The following is a 16,705-nucleotide window of genomic DNA, read 5'->3' on the forward strand; positions in this document are numbered from 1 at the left end:
ACTTGATATGGTCCAATTTTTGTGTGATTGGGGATCGATTTATCTGAGGGCTATATATAACTATAGACCGGTATGGATATAGTTAGGCATGGTTGTTAACGGTCATATACTAGCACAATGTACCAAATTTCTACTGACTCGGATGAAATTTGCTCCTCCAAGAGGCTCCACACCAAAATCTCGGGATCGGTTTATATGGGGGCTATATACGATTATGGACCGATATGGACCACTTTTGGCATGGTTGTTAAATATCATATACTAACACCACGTACCAAATTTCAACCAGATCGGATAAATTTTGCTTCTCCAAAAAGCACCGGAGGTCAAATCTGGGGATCGGTTTATATGGGGTCTATATATAATTATGGACTGATATGGACCAATTCCTGCGTGGTTGTTAGGGATCATATACTTACCCCATGCACCAAATTTCAACCGGATCGGATGAAATTTGCATCTCTTAGAGGCTCCGCAAGCCCAATCTAGGGATCGGTTTATATGGGGGCTATATATAATTATGGACCGATGTGGACCACTTTTCGCATGGTTGTTAGAGACCGTATACTTACATGATGTACAAAATTTCAGCCGGATCGGATGAAATTTGCTTCTCTTAGAGGGTATGCAAGCCAAATTTGTAGGTCCGTTTATATGGGGGCTATTAGTAAAAGTGGACCGATATGACCCATTGCAATACCATCCGACCTACATCAATAACAACTACTTGTGCCAAGTTTCAAGTCTATAGCTTGTTTCGTTCGGAAGTTAGCGTGATTTCAACAGACGGACGGACGGACGGACATGCTCAGATCGACTCGGAATTTCACCACGATCCAGAATATATATACTTTATAGGGTCTTAGAGCAATATTTCGATGTGTTACAAACGGAATGACAAAGTTAATATAGTCCCATCCTATGTTGGAGGGTATAAAAAAATTCAATCATTGACTTAATTGACTTAATGTTTCTATTTTGATTAAAAGATTAATAGTATCAATTAATTATACCCTTCACCACTACTGCGGTACAGGGTATAATAAGTTTGTGCATTTGTATGTAACGCCAAGAAGGAGTAATCATAGACCAACCTTTAGTATACGGATCGGCTTAGAATTAAATTCTGAGTCGATTTAGCGATGTCCGTCTGTCTGTCTGTCTGTCTGTTGATGTATTTTTGTGTGCAAAGTACAGCTCGCAGTTTTGGTCCGATTGTCCTAAAATTTGGTATAGGGTCCTGTTTCGGCTCAAAGACAATCCCTATTGATTTTGGAAAAAATCGGTTCAGATTTAGATATAGCTGCCATATTTATTTTTTACCGATCTGGTCATAATTGGCGTGTATATCAACCGATCTTCCTCAAATTCCGTACATCCGAATATTTCATGAGTCTCGAAAAACTTGCAAAATATCAGCCAAATCGGTTCAGATTTAGATATAGCTCCCATATATAGCTTTCGCCCGATTTACACTCATTTGTCCACAGAGGCCAATTTTTTGCTCCGATTTAGTTGAAATTTTGCATAGGGAGTAGAATTAGCATTATAACTATGCGTGCCAAATTTGGTTGAAATCGGTTCAGATTTGGATATATCTCTCATATATAGCTTTCGCCCGATTTACAATCATATGACCACAGAGGCCAATTTTTAACTCCGATTTAGTTGAAATTTTACACAGGGAGTAGAATTAGCATTGTAGCTATGCGTGCCAAATTTGGTTGACATCGGTTCAGATTTAGATATAGCTCCCATATATATGTTTTTCTGATTTCGACAAAAATGGTAAAAATACCAACATTTTCCTTGCAAAATCGCCACTGCTTAGTCGAAAAGTTGTAAAAATGGCTCTAATTTTCCTAAACTTCTAATACATATATATCGAGCGATAAATCATAAATAAACTTTTGCGAAGTTTCCTTAAAATTGCTTCAGATTTAAATGTTTCCCATATTTTTTTTTTTTTTACTAAAATTGTGTTCCACCCTAGTGCATTAGCCAACTGATATTTTGAGTCTATAGATTTTGTAGAAGTCTATCAAATTCTGTCCAAATCGAGTGATATTTAAATGTATGTATTTGGGACAAACCTTTATATATAGCACCCAACACATTTGACGGATGTGATATGGTATCGAAAATTTAGATCTACAAAGTGGTGCAGGGTATAATATAGTCGGCCCCGCCCGACTTTAGACTTTCCTTACTTGTTTTTTAATTGAAAAAGTTTTCAACTTCAATCAACTTTTTAATTGGGAATATTTTGGTGATATTTTTTCTGTGTTGGATTAGGATTTTCATCTTTGGGCCTTCGTACCAAACATCTGTCAACCAAATCGTGCACGTTAACCTTTTGGTTCGTCGGAAAATAGAATACATTCCAACCGCTTCTCATATCATTTCAGATAGTTTTTGAACTGTCCTATTTTTCTTAACAACAAGTGTTTTTTTAACACTTTTGTATGACGGCACTCCGAATTCTAAAGCTCTCCGTCTCGTTATGGTTGATATGATATATTGATCTCTCTATATTATATATTGTTCTTTTAATTTTACGACCTTTTAGCGTAGTCTTAAGTTGTGTTTCACCTCTGTGTACAGTTTTGGTGCAGCCACGGTTTATAAATCAAGACACAATTGATTTGTGGGCAGTTTACTGTTTGCGATCCACCTGCTTTCAAATCGTCGATAATATGATTTTTAATATGCTTATTATAATTTTTTCCAACCATTTTATCGAATTATTCTAAAAATAGATATTCGCTCTAAAATCGACAATTCTGATTATTTATGTACACAGAAAGAAAAAAAAAACGTTTGGAACACGTGTAGCGAAAACGTACTACTTTTGTTAGAGTTTTTTGAATTTCTTCGAAAATTTAAAATTTTAAGCACAAAAAAAAATTATCTGTTTTGCCTGTAATTGGGAATCTAGAAAAAACACAAAAAAAATATTTTTCCATCACATCCTCCGAAAAATTGAATTGGCAATGAGTTGATGGACGTTTTTAAGATTCTTTTGAAGTTTTTCAACACACAGCTTATTTGATGCTAGTATTCTGTTTTGCTTAGATAAAATTTATTTTTTCAATACAGCTCTTTTTCTTTGTGCTACAATCATTACCATAGCCACCTAATACACAATGGCCTAGAATATTATCTTTACACACAGAACTGCAAAAGGTTACTACTACTGCCCATGTCAATAATTATATGAAAGAAAACCTTAACCCAATTCCGGAGTTAGGGAAATATTGCTAATAAAGCAAATTGTTTGGTTTGGTCAACTTCTCCAAGAGAGGAAAAAAAAAACAAAAGCTCAACTACCAAAATTAAATGATGATAATTAAATCACAGTATACAAAGTCGTGTCCAATCTATATAAAAACAAAAATATAATAACAACACAATACAAAAAATATCGGCTTAATTATTTTCGCCATTATTATGCATAGATGGGAAAATTGGTACTGGTAAAGTTGAATCGAATATAAGAATAGGGCGGCCTGTCTGTCGCTCCGACATTGAGGTATGGTCAAGTTTAAATCAATTTGTATTCAATTATCAATGCAGAATATCAACTACAAATGATTTAGCCTTAAACATTTTTGATGTTTTTTGTTGATTATATTTGAATGTTTTTGTTTTTGTGGTAAATTTTTCCCCACCACAACTCTTCCAAAGCCACCGAATTTTTGTTAAGTTTCTTTACAATTTGTTTGTAATATCAAACGTAGGTTATTCGTATTTTGAAGTAAAGCAAATTGTAAAGGAACTTTATTTAAAAAGAAAGTCAAACTGCTCCCCTAAAATAGCACACTCTTAATTAATTTTTAATTGAAAATTCTTCAATCACGAAAATTATAGTATCAACCAAAGAATTAATTAGAAATAAGAAATATACTTGATTAACAAATTAATTGAGTTCTTCCGGCAATTAATTGGTTCAACTAAAAATTTAATTAATTTTGGTAAAAAATACGATTTAGAACTATCTACCGAATTTTCCGATTATAACTGTAGATTTTTCTATGGAATTGACCTAAATGAACCAATGCATAGTATATCTATATCTATATATGTAATTATCTATATATGTAATTATTTCCGAAGAAAATTTTTAATTATTATTTTAATTAGAAATATTTTTAGTTTAATAATTTTCAAAATTTTATTTCAATAGAAAATTTTGTCAAAATTTTATTTCTATACATAATGTTGTCAAAATTTTATTTCTATAAAAAATATTTTCAAAATTTTATTTCAATAGAAATTTTTGTCGAAATTTTATTTCTATATGGAAAATTTTGTCAAAATTTTAGTTCTATAGACAATTTTGACAAAATTTTATTTTCATAAATAATGTTGTCAAAATTTTATTTCTATAGAAAATTTTGTTTTTATAGACAATTTTGTAAAAATTTTATTCTTATAAAAAATTTTGTCAAAATTTTATTTCTAAAAAAAATTTTGTCAAAATTTTATTTCTATATTGACATTGAAAATTTTGTAAAAATTTTATTTCTATAGACAATTTTTTCAAAATTTTATTTCTATTCGTTTTGTTTGTTATTGTTGGCTTCTCTTCAATCGTTATTGTTGTTTTTGATCTCAGCTTAAAGCCATGCATTGACTAAACTACAAGTGTAGCTTAACCAACAGAGGAAAAGTATGATTGTCAAATTTATTTAGGCAAATCCCTATAGACTGCAAGATGGTTGGATGTACAGCTGTTTCGGAATTACCACATTCCTCATCAGCATCCTCTACTTGCAGCAAAACTATCAACCAATTATCAGAATAAATTCGGGTAATTCACTCAACCCAAAGTGAACTGCACCTGAACCTTCTATAGAAAATTTTGTCAAAATTTTATTTCTATAGAAAATGTTGACAAAATTTTATTTCCATAGAAAATTTTGTCAAAATTTTATTTCTATAGAACATTTTGTCAAAATTTTATTTCTATAGAAAATTTTGTAAAAATTGTATTTCTCTAGAAAATTTTGTCAAAATTTTATTTCTCTAGAAAATTTTGTCAAAATTTTATTTCTATAGAAAATTTTGTAAAAATTTTATTTCTATTGAAAATGTTGCCAAAATTTTATTTTTTAAAAAATATTTTAAAAATTTTATTTCGATAGAAAATTTCGTCAAAATTTTATTTCTATAGACAATTTTGTCAAAGTTTTATTTCTATAGAAAATTTTGTCAAAATTTTATTTCTATAGAAAATTTTGTCAAAATTTTATTTCTTTAGACAATTTTGTCAAAATTTTGTTTTCATAAATAATGTTGTCAAAATTTTATTTCTATAGAAAATTTTGTAAAAATGTTATTTCTATAGACAATTTTGTATAAATTTTATTCTTATAGAAAATGTTGTCAAAATTTTATTTCTAAAGAAAATTTTGTAAAAATTTTATTTCTATAGAACATTTTGTAGAAATTTTATTTCTATAGACAATTTTTTCAAAATTTTATTTCCATAGAAAATTTTGTCAAAATTTTATTTCTATAGAAAATTTTGTCAAAATTTTATTTCTATAGAAAATATTGTCTAAATTTTATTTCTATAGAAAATTTTATAAAAAGTTTGTTTCTATAGACAATTTTGTAAAAATTTGATTCTTATAGAAAATTTTGTAAAAATTTTATTTCTATAGACAATTTTGTAAAAATGTTATTCTTACAGAACATTTTGTCAAAATTTTATTTCTAAAGAAAATTTTTTCAAAATTTTATTTCTATAGAAAATTTTGTCAAAATTTTATTTTCATAAATAATGTCAAAATTTTATTTCTGTAGAAAATTTTTTCAAAATTTTATTTTGATAGAAAATGTTGTCAAAATTTTATTTCTATAGAAAATTTTGTCAAAATTTTATTTCTATAGAAAATTTTGTCAAAATTTTATTTCTGTAGAAAATTTTGTCAAAATTTTATTTCTATAGAAAATTTTGTCAAAATTTTATTTCTATAGAAAATTTTGTCAAAATTTTATTTCTATAGAAAATTTTGTCAAAATTTTATTTCTATAGAAAATGTTGACAACATTTTATTTCTATAGAAAATGTTGAAAAAATTTTATTTCTACTTTGATGTACCTCTAAGTTTGAGCGGAATATTTTGCAAAATCTACGAAAATATCAAGAGTTCTACCAATCTATAAAGCAGTAAAAAATCTACCATTTTTAGTAGAATGCTACCAACTGTAGCAACCGTAAATACCATCCGACCTACATCAATAGTAACTGATTGTTCCGAGTTGCAAGTCGAAAGCTTGGTTTGTTCGGAAGTTTGCTTGAGTTTAACAGATGAACGGCCGGACATCGTTAGAGGGACTCCGAATTTCTCCCAAAATATGGCAAACGGAATGACAAAGTTAGTATACCCCCATCCTATGGTAGAGGATATAAAAACGTTTTCATTACAAAAAAAACAAAAAAAAAAAAAAAACGAAATAGTGCATTTTAAGTACTTTTGCATTACTACTTCCTAGGAATTAGAAAAACGTAATAGAATATCTAAGAAAATACTATGGGCTAATAGTTTTAGAACAACTTCAATTTTTTACTTTTTGATAACTACTTTTTTTGGCACTAAATGGACATCAATATTATTTTATATTAATATAAGCAGCACATCAATTTGTATTCTAGACGTTTTTGTCCTACACTTTTATTTTGTATAATTTGCACGCATTATTTTGTTATACGAGTGAGTATTGACTGATATTTTTATTGTTATTCGATAGAGCTACGATTATTTATTTTTTGGTCATAAGCTTGTTATTTTTCTTTCGTTGTGTTTTTTTTTTGGTATTTTATACTTCCTTGTTTTTTGTATGTTGAACTTGAAATTTTTGTTTTTCTATCTTATTTATGTATATGTTTGTTGTTGTTGTTTTTTTGTATTTACTGGTCTATCTGAAGGTTTAAAATTTTCTTCGTTGTTTGGTGAGAGGTTTGGTTGAAGCCAACTCTTTTTTTGTAGTCTACGTTACCCAAAAGCTGGAAACCAGTTAATACGGTACAACGGAAGAAGCATTAAATTTTGTTGTCTGTCTGTCGACGACAATGAGGAATAGACCTATCTTATGACCAGTTTTAGGGGGCGTGTGTGTGCGACTGCGAATGCATTGAATTGAAAATAAAAGTGAAAAACAGAAGCGTATATTGGGGAGGGGGAAATTAAAAAAACAAAAACAAGTATATACGGCCGTAAGTTCGGCCAGGCCGAATCTTATGTACCCTCCACCATGGATGGCGTAGAAATTTCTACTAAAGACTGTCATCCACAATCGAATTACTGGGGTTGCGGTAACACTTGTCGATGACAAGGTATCTTAAAACCTCTTAACATCGTCTTCTAAATTGTAAATTAGTCCATGCGGGGTATATATTAAACAAAAAAGGCCGATTAAATACGTATATAAATCAGTTTGATAAAATTTTCTATAGAAATAAAATTTTGACAAAATTTTCTATAGAAATAACATTTTACAAAATTTTCTATCGAAATAAAATTTTGACAAAATTTTCTATAGAAATAAAATTTTGACAAAATTATGTAATGAAATAAAATTTTGACAAAATTTTGTATAGAAATAAAATTTTGACAAAATTTTCTATAGAAATAAAGTCTTGACAAAATTTTCTATAGAAATAAAATTTTGATAACATTCAGCGTTGCCAATTTAGCTTTTTTCCCGCTAGATTTGGCTTTTTTTGAAGACGTTTAGCGGGGAAAAAATGCATTTAGCTTTTAGCTTTTTTTCTGGCTTTTTTTCATGACCCTTTTAGCTAATTTTGGCTTTTTTTATTTTCGACATGTTCCTATTGAAATATGGATAAAACTTCGTTTTTATCTAAGCCTTGCTGCCAGAATAGGGTTTTCCACATATTTTAATTCCTTATATAAACTGTCAGTAAATTATTAGGAATATTATCATTTGACTCGTTTATCCTTTTTATGTTATTATAATTTGGTTATAATAGCGTTTGTGAATTTCTCTTCTTCAATAGCCGATAAATTTTTTTTGTCCTTATAGTTAAGTGATTCAACTTAAAAGTGGGTAGTTTTTCATGAAAGAAGGCTAGGGTCAATTCTAAAAAATTCTTAAAATTAATGAAATAGTCTTTAAATTTGTGGAGTTTTTGTATCTTGACCACAAACCAAAATAGCGTTTTGTGAGGTTTTTGAACATTTTATTTTAAAAACGTATACATAGAATAATTTCTACTTAAAGTCGAGTCTGAATTTGGAAATTTAAGTTGTCGTTAGCACGTTTTTAAAGCACTGTGATAGCTCATGAAGAAAAATCTGAAAAAACGAATAAATTCAAATTTGACTCGGAATCAATACCAAAATCCTTAGTGTACAAAATCTTTGGAACCGAACATAGAAATAATTAAGGAAATAAAGTTTTGAATGTGGTATTATTTATTTTAACATCAAAAAAATGCAATGAAAAAATTCGTAGTGATAGGATCAAAACAAATCTGCTATATATTAATGGACTGGATTTACATTTACGAAAATTAGACAACAATAGGTTTGTATGGGAAATTTTCGAATAAAAGTTATTCAATATAAACTTGCAAGACAGTTAGAATGGATTTTATTCTCTTGGGTAAAATTAGGAGAAGTGTACTCGTTCACGAATTTATCATTAATTCAGTTAAAACGAAATATATTGATATTTTCTTATGCAGTTCTATGTGACATTGTGCAATATATCGCACATTGGACTTGTTGATGATTAACCAGCTGACAATTGCAAGTTTACTGGGAAAAATGTTTTTACTAGGAAATATAAACGAAGGACTTCCAGTAAAAATTTGTGATAGTAATCAAAATGTATCGAGTATGCAAACAGAGCTAATATGACTTAAATTTTCTTACAGTCTCACAGAAATTGAATTAAAATGAATACAATTAAAATAATATGCATTTTAAGTGAAATAAAGCCTTTAAGTTTGTTAAATTTCAATCAAAAATGTGACTTTTGATACAAAACATTTTAGCTTTTTTTCTAGCTATTTTTTAAAATTTTTTAGCTTTTTTGGCTAGTTTTTTGGACAAATCTAGCGGTTTTTTGTGAAACAATTCTGGCAACGCTGATAACATTTTGTCTACAAATAAAATTTTGAAAAAAAAAATATAGAAATAAAATTTTGAAAAAATTTTCTATAGAAATAAAATTTTGACAAAATTTCATATAGAAATAACATTTTTTAGATTATTTTTGGCGATTTAGACCAATTTTTGTATAATTGGCCATTGGCTATATATAACTATAGACCGATATGGACCAAATTTTGCATGGATGTTAGCGGCCCTATACTAGGTTAGGTGGCAGCCCGATGTATCAGACTCACTTAGACTATTCAGTCCATTGTGATACCACATTGGTGAACTTCTCTCTTATCACTGAGTGCTGTCCGATTCCATGTTAAGCTCAATGACAACGGACCTCTTTTTTATAGCCGAGTCCGAACGGCGTTCCACATTGCAGTGAAACCACTTAGAGAAGCTTTGAAACCATCAGAAATGTCACCAGCATTACTGAGGTGGGATAATCCACCGCTGAAAAACTTTTTGGTGTTCGGTCGAAGCAGGAATCGAACCCACGACCTCGTGTATGCAAGGCGGGCATGCTAACCATTGTATCCAAAACTTGGGAACCACCGTCGGTCCATAATTATATATAGCCTCCATATGAACCGACCCAAAATTTGATTTCTGGAGCTTCATGTAGGACCAAATTTCATTCGATCCGATTGAAATTTGGCTCTATGATTATAGCGCGAAATTTGGTTCATATCGACTCATAATTATTTATAGATTTCTCTACAATATATAAAAACCGGTCAAGAATTGAATTGGTATTTAACCCTTTGACGACGAATGGGACATATATGTCCCATTTGGTATTTCCGTTTTAAAATATACATTTATCAACCAATTTTCAAAAAATTTGAAATTATCGACGCTGAACACATGTAGCTACACTGAAAAAAATCAGTAGTTCAACTAACGCTAAATTTAACTTATTTTTATTGCAAAAAATTATTTGGTTATAGTTAAATTTTATTAGTTATTGCGAAATTTTCCACAGCCCAATGAAATTTTCCTTTGACATACTTAACTCAAACATTTTATGAACTAAACGTGGGTATAAAGTTCAATGACTGTGCAATAGTTCAATGAACTAACGCAAAAGGTAATTTCGTACGATTCACAAAAATAGTAAGCATGGTTAAAATGACCATAATATGGCGCCAATGATTTTCTTCATTATTATACCAACCACCATAGAATGGTGACGGGGGTATAATAAGTTTCTCATTTCGTTGGTAACACATCGAAATATCGATTTCCGACTATATAAAGTATATATATTCTTGATCAGGGAGAAATTCTAAGACGATATAGCGATGTCCGTCTGTCTGTCTGTTGTAATCACGCTACAGTCTTCAATAATGAAGCAATCGTGCTGAAATTTTGCACAAACTCGTCTTTTGTCTGCAGTCAGGTCAAGTTCGAAGATGGGCTATATCGGTCCAGGTTTTGATATAGTCCCCATATAAACCGACCTCCCAATTTGGGGTCTTGGGCTTATAGGAATCGTAGTTTTTATCCAATTTGCCAGAAATTTGAAATCTAGAAATATTTTATGACCATAAAGAGGTGTGCCAAAAATTGTTAGTATCGGTCCATGTTTTGGTGTAGCCCCCATATAGACCGATCTCCCGATTTTATTTCTTGGGCTTATAGAAACCGCAATTTTTATTCAATTTACCTGAAATTGGAAATCTAGAGGTATTGTAGGACCACAAATACGTGTGCCAAAAATTATGAGTATCGGTCCATATTTTGGTATGGTCCCCATATAAAACGACCTCCAGTTTTGGGGTCTTGGGCTTATAGAAACCGTAGTTTTTATCCTATTTGCCTGAAATTGGAAATCTAGAGGTATTTTCGGGTCATAAAGAGGTGTGCCGAAAACGGTGAGTATCGATCCATATTTTGGTATAGCCCACATATAGACCGATTCCCCGATTTTACTTCTTGGGCTTCTAGAATCAGAAGTTTTTATCCTATTTGCCTGAAATTGGAAATCTAGAGGTATTTTCGGGTCATAAAGAGGTGTGCCGAAAACGGTGAGTATCGGTCCATATTTTAGTATAGCCCCCATAAGAACGATCTCCCGATTTAACTCCATTGTAAATATTCTGGTATTTTAGGCTCACAACAACGTATATCGGATTAAGTTTTTATCGGTCCATTTGGTAATGCCTCCATATAGACCGACTTCACTTCTTGAGGGTGTAGAAGGCGCACTGATCATGAAAATTGCTTGAAACTCAATGTAAAATTTCCAGATTTTACTTCTACAGATTTAAGATTTCAAATCAAGACGTTATTTTATAATTTTCTTGCACACTTGTAAGTGTGAGATGTTAATGATTCCTCTAAAACTCAAACAAAACTGGTTCTTATAAATCCAGAATCTGATATAGTCCTCATAGGTGAAATCTTTAAATTTATCTTCGGGAAGTGTCCTCAAGTCCTCAAGCCCTCCTGAAATTTCAAAGGAAACCCTAATATTTGGTTCATGGTGGTGGGTATTTAAGATTCGGCCCGGCCGAACTTAGTGCTGTATATACTTGTTTTTAGTTAATTTTTTCTTCTATGAGAGGGTGTAATTTCGTGAACTGCAGTTAAAAAGTGCAACTAGGTATTAAATTTTGCTGGTCTTAACAACGGTTTGTGGAAATCTCAAAATGTGGATTATAATTTATTTCAATTCTCGCAGTAAACTATAAAACAGTTTACTTTTTTTCTGTGTATAAAGTTTAAATTGGATTAGATTCTGTCTGAACCAACTTACGGCCGTATATACATGTTATAAGTAAGATTTTGCTACAATTTGATTTTATAAAAAAAGCAAAATGAATATCCCCCCCATATTACGCCACTGCTTAATGAGTTTTTCGACCTTTATTTGCTGTGCTTGTAACATAATATCCAACCACCGGCAAATATTATGTTAACAATTGTGTTAATTATATTCATATTACGGTTAGCAATAGTTTCAGCATAATATAAATAAATTTGTTGATGTTCCGTCCGTACATATTTAAAATATTTACTTACTATTTCTTCTTATAATATAATGTGGATGATTGATATAATCTAAAACTTCTTGATTTTCTACATCGACTTGTTGTTGTCGCTGCCTATTCTGGTTACCGCCACCAACGTTCGCATTGTCATTGCCACCACCACCTCCTCCAAGATCCAATTCATAGTTGTGATTATAGGCACTACCCCAGTGCTCGTTGAAATCGTCTTCGTCCAGTGTTAGTAAATGATCCAATATCTGTACTCCACGTTCCAGTGGTGCATGGAATTTATTAATTAAATTTGAGATCTTCAGATTGAGGCCGTTTTCTGAATCGGAAGTATCCGAATCACTTGATTCTGAGAAAACAATATTAGCCCAATAGAATAAATGCCTGACCAAATGACTGCTAAAATGATTGGCAAATGCTTCGATCATCTTTCTCGATCCACCATAGAAATCCTCAACTTCATCATCATAAGATTTAGTTGATCTCCAAAGTTAACGAGATTTTTATTTTTAGATAAGTTTGTAGAATTGTTTCGTTGTATTTTCTGAAATAAAAAAAAAATAAATTTGTAATATTTTTTAATGAATTGGTTAGATTTCTTTTTAATATTTTTTTTATAATAACATATTAGTACTCCATAGCAATTTTACAAGGAAATGTGCATGATTGTGTCAAGATAGGTTCCGAATGGAGAGTTTGGGACCATATTATTTGGCCAAATCAGGCGATATTTGTACAAATATGAGATTTATCTATACTTTATATTCTTACTAGATTCTAAGAAAAGTTTTGTCTGATATTATGGTATCAGACATTATTACTTTAGGGACAATCCCAATCAACATATTAATTAAATTGAAAAAATATTTTCATAATTTAAAATTTTGTTCGGAGTTTGGTTCATTAAATTTTAAGTCAAATCCTAAGTATAATTATAATCGGGAAAATAAGAAAATTATTTCATAGAAAAATATAATAAATAATTATGCAATAAATTATTTATTACATCAATTAACAAATTATTTGAGTATTACGACCAATATCAAATAAATTTTAAATTGCACGAATTAAAAAAAGTAATTGAAAGATGCTAAGAAATCAATTCATTTTTTAATGAAGTATTATTTTTATATCGTGATTGAAGCAATTTCAATCAAAAAAAAAAAATAATAATTATATTATTTAATGTCGGCAGAGAAAACAATTCAGTATATATGCATACTTTCATTGGTTCATTAATAAATTACAAATAAATAATATTACAATATAATAATACATAATTCATTGTCCAAAGTAAAAAATAATTGTTTTAATCAAGTATAGTTTTTATTTCTTATTAATTCTGCGACTGATTAAGAAATTTGTTGTATCAATTAATTTTGAATGAATCAGAAAAAATGTCTATATATTCTCTGTGCAAAATTTCAAGTAAATTGGAGTAACCGGGATAACATTTATGTAAAAAAATTTGTTAAAATTTTGTTTCTATAAAAAAATTGTCAACATTTTATTTCTATAGAAATTTTTATCAAAAATTTTATGTCTATAGAAAATTTTGTAAAAATTTATTTTCATAAAAAGATTTGTCAAAATTTTATTTCTATAGAAATTATTATATAAAATTATGTCAACATTTTATTTATATAAAAAATTTTGTCAAAACTTTAAATTTTTTTTAATTTTTTAAAATTTTATTTCTATAGAAATACTATATTTTTACTATATTTATTGCTGTTCTCATAAAAGTTTATATCGGGCGAAAAATTAGTTTATGGGAACTGAAAATATATATTGACCGATTGGAACGCATCACGATCACGGTTGCCACAATTGGTACAATTTTAGCAATAATGGTAGATTTTTTAATGTTTGGTAGATTTGTAGAATTCTTTATGTTTTGCTAGATTTTGCCAAATATTCCTCTCCTAATAAGAGATACTTCAATTTTCTATAGCAATAAATATAGTAAATATATAGTATTTCTATATAAATAAAATTTAAAAAAAAATTTTAAAAAATAAAATTTTAAAGTTTTGACAAAATTTTTATATAAATAAAATGTTGATACAATTTTCTATTGAAATAAAATTTTTAAAAATGTTCTATAGAAATTTTAATAAAATTTTTTAAAGAAATACAATTTTAACAAAATTTTCTATAGAAATAACATTTTGACAAAATTTTCTATAGCAATAAAATTTTGGCAACATTTTCTATAGAGATGAAATTTTGACAATAGACTATAGAAATAAAATTCTGACAAAATTTTTTATAGAAATAAATTTAGACAAACTTTTCTGTAGAAATAAAATTTTGACACAATTTTCTATAGAAATAAAATTTGTTGTTGTTTTTATACCCACCACCATAGAATGGTGACGGGGTATAATAAGTTTGTCATTCCGTTTGTAACGCATCGAAATATCGATTTCCGACTATATAAAGTATATATATTCTTCATCAGGGAGAAATTCTAAGACGATATAAGTATGTCCGTCTGTCCGTCTGTCTGTCTGTCTGGCTGTCTGTTGTAATCACGCTACAGCATTCAATAATGGAGCTATCGTCCTGAAATTTGGCACAGAATCGTCTTTTGTCTGCGCGCAGGTCAAGTTCGAAGATGGGCTATATCGGGCCATGTTTTGGTATAGCCCCCATATAAACCGACCTCCCGATTTGGGGTCTTTCGCTTATAGAAACCGTAGTTTTCATCCAATTTGCGCGAAATTGAAAATCTAGAGATATTTTGGGACCTTGAAGAGGTGTGCCAAAAATAGTGAGTGTCGGTCCATGTTTTGGTATAGCCCCCATATAAACCGACCTCGCGATTTGGGGTCTTTCGCTTATAGAAACCGTAGTTTTCATCCAATTTGCGCGAAATTGAAAATCTAGAGGTATTTTGGGACCTTGAAGAGGTGTGCCAAAAATGGTGAGTGTCGGTCCATGGTTTGGTATAGCCCCCATATAAACCGACCTCCCGATTTGGGGTCTTTCGCTTATAGAAACCGTAGTTTTCATCCAATTTGCGCGAAATTGAAAATCTAGAGATATTTTGGGACCTTGAAGAGGTGTGCCAAAAATGGTGAGTGTCGGTCCATGTTTTGGTATAGCCCCCATATAAACCGACCTCCCGATTTTACTTCTTGGGCTTATAGAAACCGTAGTTTTTATCCAATTTGCCTGAAATTGGAAATCTAGAGGTATTTTTGGGCCATAAAGAGGTGTGCCAAAAACGGTTAGTATCGGTCGGTATTTTAGTATAGCCCCCATAAGAACGATTTCCTGATTTAACTCCTTAGGTTTCTAGAAACCGTAGTTTTTATCCGATTTGCCTGAAATTGTAAATATTCTCGTATTTAAGGCTCACAAAAACGTGTATCGGATTAAGTTTTTATCGGTTCATTTGGTAATGCCTCCATATAGACCAATTTCACTTCTTGTGAGTATAGAAGGCGCACTGATCATGAAAATTGCTTGAAACTCAATGTAAAATTTTTTTTTTTCGGGTGAAAATCTACAGATTTAAAATTTCAAATCAAGACGTTATTTTATAATTTTCTTGCACACTTACAAGAGATGTTAATGATTCCTCTAAAACTCAAACAAAAATGGTTCTTATAAATCCAGAATCTGATATAGTCCTCATAGGTGAAATCTTTAAATGTATCTTCGGGAAGTGTCCTCAAGTCCTCCTGAAATTTCAAAGGAAATCCTAATATTTGGTTCATGGTGGTGGGTATTTAAGATTCGGCCCGGCCGAACTTACTGCTGTATATACTTGTTTTTATTTCAGCTTAAACCATACATTGACTAAACTACAAGAGTAGCTTAACCAACAGAGGAAAAGAATGTTTGTCAAATTTATTTGGGCAAAGCCCTATAGACTGCAAGATGGTTGGATGGACGCACGTTTCGGAATTACCACATTCCTCATCAGCATCCTCTACTTGCAGCAAAACTATCAACCAATTATCAGAATAAATTCAGGCAGTTTATTAAACCCAACAAAAACCACACATGAACCCTCCGAAAACAGGTTTTACATTGATAGCCGGCTTATGCCGAAATAAATTCGAAACAAACATATTTCTTTTCCTATGCCACTGTCAAATCATCGATTTGAATTCACATGGCTGGGTTTATTTTGAGCGTGCCTCCTCTTCTTTTTCCATTTGTTTTGTTTTGTTATTGTTGGTTTTGTTCTTTAAGCATTGTTGTTGTTTTTTTATTTCAGCTTAAAACCATACATTGACTAAACTACAAGAGTAGCTTAACCAACAGAGGAAAAGAATGTTTGTCAAATTTATTTGGGCAAAGCCCTATAGACTGCAAGATGGTTGGATGGACGCACGTTTCGGAATTATCACATTCCTCATCAGCATCCTCTACTTGCAGCAAAACTATCAAACAATTATCAGAATAAATTCAGGCAGTTTATTAAACCCAACAAAAACCACACTTGAACCCTCCGAAAAAAGGTTTTTATGCATGGCTTTAAGCTGAGATCAAAAACAACAACAACGATTGAAGAGAAGCCAACAATAACAAACAAAACGAATG

The 16,705-nt window shown here is 30.5% G+C and overlaps 2 protein-coding genes across 3 annotated transcripts in view; one reads left to right on the forward strand and one right to left on the reverse strand.

Moving 5' to 3' along the window:
- Nucleotides 1–16,705, forward strand: part of Brf (Brf RNA polymerase III subunit) — a 132,252-nt gene that overhangs the window by 48,145 nt on the left and 67,402 nt on the right. The window lies entirely within an intron of this gene.
- Nucleotides 1–16,705, reverse strand: part of lute (BTB/POZ domain containing protein 3 lute) — an 88,152-nt gene that overhangs the window by 36,378 nt on the left and 35,069 nt on the right. For both annotated transcript variants that reach the window (XM_075291942.1, XM_075291943.1), the window contains exon 2: nucleotides 12,168–12,689. In XM_075291942.1, the coding sequence (XP_075148057.1) occupies nucleotides 12,168–12,573 (406 nt within the window). In that variant the 5' untranslated portion in view covers nucleotides 12,574–12,689. The remainder of the gene's footprint in view (nucleotides 1–12,167; nucleotides 12,690–16,705) is intronic.

The sequence above is a fragment of the Haematobia irritans genome, chromosome 1 (assembly GCF_050003625.1).
Source record: "Haematobia irritans isolate KBUSLIRL chromosome 1, ASM5000362v1, whole genome shotgun sequence".
Taxonomy (NCBI): Eukaryota; Metazoa; Arthropoda; class Insecta; order Diptera; family Muscidae; genus Haematobia; species Haematobia irritans.